Source organism: Aristolochia californica, unplaced genomic scaffold (assembly GCF_029961685.1).
Source record: "Aristolochia californica isolate CCGP_79_NKW_82.1479 unplaced genomic scaffold, dmAriCali1.0.hap1 SCAF_5, whole genome shotgun sequence".
In the NCBI taxonomy this organism is placed as follows: domain Eukaryota; kingdom Viridiplantae; phylum Streptophyta; class Magnoliopsida; order Piperales; family Aristolochiaceae; genus Aristolochia; species Aristolochia californica.
This window is the reverse complement of record NW_027182214.1, coordinates 3,999,206-4,004,374: the sequence shown is the minus strand read 5'-3', so window position 1 is coordinate 4,004,374 and position 5,169 is coordinate 3,999,206. Positions and strand designations below refer to the sequence as shown.

General features: G+C 40.5%; 1 protein-coding gene across 1 annotated transcript; it reads left to right on the top strand.

The window, feature by feature from the left end:
* Positions 1-3,380: 3,380 nt before the first annotated feature.
* Positions 3,381-4,690, top strand: LOC137965853 (abscisic acid receptor PYL4-like). The gene has a single exon (XM_068812220.1). It carries the CDS (start codon positions 3,560-3,562, stop codon positions 4,196-4,198), a length of 639 nt encoding a protein of 212 aa, XP_068668321.1. The 5' UTR covers positions 3,381-3,559; the 3' UTR covers positions 4,199-4,690.
* Positions 4,691-5,169: the final 479 nt, after the last annotated feature.

Below are 5,169 nucleotides of genomic sequence, written 5' to 3'. Positions count from 1 at the left end.
AAATTGTTGAATTCTAGGGTATAAGTCTATGGATAACTTGGTTTGAGAAGAAGAAGAAGAAGAAGAAAGAAGAAGGAACAAGGAAGAAGAGAAGAGAAAATGAGAAGGAGAAGGTAAGAACACAAGTTGAGGAGAGAAACTTTAGGGGTTAGGAGAGTGCACGAATTTGATCTCCTCCCCCTCTCTTTTTTATATATATAGGTGGGGCCACAGATGCCCTAATACATAAGAATAGAAAAGAACACTTAAATTAACCACTAATTATAGCTTATGCCCCTCACTCTTATAATTACATGGAATAACTTTCAAACTATTTCAACACTCCCCCTCAAGCTATGGAGAAAACATAAAATATTTGTAGCTTGAAGCAGGTATCTATGAGTGACTGTGTAGTAATAGCCTTTCTGAAGATGTCCGCCAATTTATTCTTTAAAGGGATATAATGCATATATATTATTCTGCCTTGAAGTTTGTCTCGTATGAAATGACATTTTATCTCAATACGCTTGGTTCTCCCATGAAAGATTGGATTGGTTGCAATATGGATAGCTACTTAATGGTCACAATGAAGCTATATAGGCTTGGTTATCTGGAACCCAAGCTCAGTCATGAATGATTTTAACCATAATAATTCACTGATTGTGGGTGCTATAGCTCGATATTCCGCCACTGCACTCGATCTAGCCACTACATTTTTTTTTTTTTTTTTGCTTTTCTAGGTGACTAGATTGCCCCCAATTGTTCTGCAATAACCAAATGTGGATTTTTTGTCATGAGGGGACCAACCTAGTAAGCATCCACAAGGTTTTCAATTTTTGTATGACCATGACATTTATATTAACAACCCTTAAACCTTGACTTCTCTTGAGATATCGAAGGATTCTTTCCAACACTTCTCAATGTAATTGTTGTGGTTGATGCATATATTGGCTAATAACACAGACCGAATATAAAATATCTGGTCTTATGACTGACTGAGATTGCCCAGCTAACCGTTGAAACTGACCAACATCAAGATCACTACCAGTTCTTGCTAACAACTTAAAATTAGGTTCTATAGGTGTGTTCGCAGGCTTGCATCCAAGCATCCCAGTCTCCTTCAACAAATCAAGTACATACTTCTTTTGTGATAGGACTATACCATGTCTGGATTGAAGAACTTCAATCCCATGAAAACAACACCAGACTCAACACATTTCAAATCCGTCGCTCACCAACTATTTAGTAGCAGATTACAATGAGCTTTACTCTTGAAATAATTCATGTTGGTCCAATGAAATGTAATTGTATGTTAAGTCTCATATTCAAAACAGCTTCCAATCTAAGCTCTCCAATCTATAAATTTAGATAATCTCTCATTTGGAAATTATTTGATGAACTTCCTTCGATAGTCTCAAAGACAAAAATGAGAAATTGAGCATCTCCTCTTAGATATTGTAGTTTTCTCTTTATATTAATATTCATAAATATTAAGGTGTTATTTTTGTACTAGCTTGGTATATGTTATAAGTTTCCTTTTTGTATTATGTACTTGTACTATATTATCTTTATTTAAATATTATATAAAATAGTAATTTTTATGTGTACATTGAGTAATTTTAAATAATAAAATAAAATGCTATAGTTTGAACTGATGTTGCATATCTTGGTATCAGGGTTTAGACTTTAGGTCTTCAGCTTAAACATTTAAATTAAGCCATCCTATCTTTGTATACTCATATGGTTACATATTGAATGAATAACATAAGTAATTGGGTAAATTTCCATCCTAGTTGATAGGTTTGATGGACTTTAAAGCAAAGCACTATAGTTATTCCATAGAAGGCAATCCTAGATTACCATTAACATGGGTGTTTTAGTTCAATTTTAGTAGAGGTAGGCCACAATCAAATCCCATATGTTACATAGTTAACCCACAATTCAATTTACAGGTTAAGATCAATTTTAAGGGTAGCATAATCATTAAAAAGTCCAAAGGGTGTTTGCAATGACTCCAATCAAGGAGTGGATCCCACAAATATGCCCTGACATGTCTTCCCACTTCGACTCATCCAATTGCCTCGAGAAGGACTCAATTTAGAAGTGTTTCCACGTGAGAAATTAGAAAACATCGCCGCCAGAGGCCTTACAACACCCAAAAGTCAGGTCCATTTTAGGGCCTGCGGTCACCTCAGACGCTCACTGGTTCTGTTGCTTCTTCAGGATTCCATTATCCTCTACTGCTTTCGGCTTTTTCTATTTATTTTTTTTTTCTGGGTTAATGCTCTGGACTAACTGTTCTCAATTCCCATCAACGAAAACTGAAAAGGCCGAGGAATTCACTGCCCACCCAAGAATTCGATGCTTGCTATCTCCACTCGAAAACGATATGCAATTCGCTACTGTACGCCGCGCCGTGACCAACTGGTGAGAGCTCCCACTCTGTAAATGAAGATTTGAATTCAAAACAAAAACGTGTTTGGACTTTGATGCAGCAATCGTGATTTTGACCCATGGCTTGTAGACCATGGCCTAATCCAGTTCGAAACCTATCCTTATTTCAGACCAGTTGCCTCACGAAGTTTCCTCTTTTTTTGCTAATCGATTTTTGTTTTCAATTTAATTCTTAATTCAAACCATTGCCGAGTCTTGTGCAAATCGCAGGCGTATCAGGCGACTGTAGCAAACGAAGATATAAAGGAGACATGTTTTGGCAGCGCGTATGACAACTGAGAAGAGACACTAGTAAATTAAACGAAGCAACCAAATGGACGAGAAAAAGAATTGCAGGTCTCTGCGTAGTTATAAAAATAGGAATTTGGGAGCCACTTGGGCGTGTCCAAACTCGAAAGAGAGAGTAGAGAGTTGGGGAGAGAGGGATGCTTATCCACCTCCTGAAGCTTCATCTCTGCCTGCAACTTGCAAGTGGCTCCCCCTCCATTTGCTTATTTTCTTGACCGACAGTCTCTTTGTGTTGGACCAAATCGCCCACGTCTCGACGGTGGCCTTTGGCTTTTTCTTCTTCCCTTCCCGGAGACGACAAACCCGCTGGTGGCATCGCTCCGTGAACCCCTACGCCCCTTTTGGCATCTCTGTTCTTCCCAACCGGACCGTGGTTTTCGTTCCCGAAGTGCTTTAAAGAGGACCGGACCATATGCCGAAAGCAAGAAAAGAGGGTTCAGACAATGGTCTGGGTTTATAGTTTCAAACGACGCCGCTCCGCTACTTAAATCTGACCGGAAATTCCCCTAGGGGTAATATGGTAATCTTGCGCTACATCCAAAGCAGGGTTATTTTGGTAATTCTGTTGGGTGGCAAGTGGGCTCTATTTTATTACCTTTTTACCCCACCCCATGAATTTTTATTGACCTCTTGGCACCCAACTACAACAAACACCGTCTTCGTCTGCTTCCCCTCTTTTTCTCTCTCTCTCTCTGTCTCTTCAATTTCAACTTCTGGAAAACCCTCTGCTTCCGTCCTGCAACGCCTCCCTATATAAATTCGACCCCGTAAACCCCTCAAACCCCAACTTAGAGGGATTTCACAGAGAAATTACCGAAGAGAGACGAAAACTACTACAATGCCTTCCACTCTACCCAAATCCTCCCTTCAACTCCATCGGATCAATAACGCCACCAGCTGCCTCAAGACGTCACAGCCGCATCCCTACTCTCCTGCCAAGACCTGTACTCCGCTATCCACAGCCGCAAATCGCTTGCCTGACTACGTCCTCCGCCTCCACGCCCATTCCGTTGCTTGCAATCAGTGCTGCTCCGCCGCCGTGCAGCTCATCGCCGCCCCCGTCTCCACCGTCTGGTCCGTTGTCCGTCGCTTCGACACCCCCCAGGTCTATAAACACTTTGTCAAGAGCTGCAGCGTTATCACCGGCGACGGCAACGTGGGTACTCTTCGGGAGGTTCGAGTCGTGTCGGGGTTGCCCGCTATTTCCAGCACAGAGCGGCTCGAGATCCTGGACGATGAGCGCCATGTTCTTAGCTTCAGCGTTGTCGGTGGCGATCACCGTCTCGTAAACTACCGCTCCGTAACCACCCTCCACCCCTCTTCCGCTGGCAATGGCACCGTCGTCGTGGAGTCCTACGTCGTCGACGTTCCCCAGGGGAACACCCGGGAAGATACCTGCGTCTTCGTCGATACCATCGTCAAATGCAACCTGCAATCCCTCACTCAGATTGCTGAAAACTCGGTCCGATCTCGATAGATCTCTGTTTCTTTTTCGGTTTCAAACATCTCTCTTTTAGCAATTTTTCATGGGGAGGTTTCATTCTCCCTCCGTTGTCGTTCTCCTTTTTTTTTATTTTTTTTTATGATGGTTTGTCTCAAACCAAGCGGCCGTAGATTACTCCAAGAAACACAGAAAGAAAAACGACATGGATGACGAAGAAACAAAATGGTATGATCTGCTTGTAAATTGGAAGTGCTCCCGAGAGGAAAAGATGACGAATTCGATCTGTTTTCTCTCGAGAACTGCCTGGTTGAGGTGATTACCTTCATCAACAGTTACAGTTTTTCTTTCTTCACTTTTTTCCTTTTCTTGTTTATTTTACTGTTCAGTCACAATAATAGCTAGATACATATCGTGAAGTTGTAGCTGTATTTTTTTTGGTACTGGTTATGTCATTCTCTCAATGGCCACAAACACCTTTTGTAAATGTCCACCATTAGTGTTTCTGGTAATTCTAGTAACTACTTAATGCTATTTGATTTTGGCAACCATTATATTCCTTTCAGAGCTTTTGATTGTTCATTACTGTTATCGGAATTCTGCTGAACTGAATCTTAGCTCATTCCAACCAATTATCCTAGAAAGAAGTTGATAAAGATAACAGATAATCCTACCGATAACACTTATCCTGTTATCTCTATCAGAAATTGCAAATTAAAAATCTGCACAATGCACTAAATTAAACGACAAATTATACTCTAGAAATGGGGATTTCATTTGGTTTTGATGTTTCGATCACATCTTAAAGATTGAAATGGATTAAATATCATCTATTCTTGCAAAAAAAAAAAAAAAAAAACACAGATGAATGCAGCCTGGTAGTAGTGATACACTTTCAGAACTGGTAACTAATTAAGCAAAAAGAGCACTGTTAATGAAAACTCAAACGAGATTCTCGTTAACTCTCGCCTTCTTCGTCAGTTCTCAGTGATATTTAATAGTTAGCT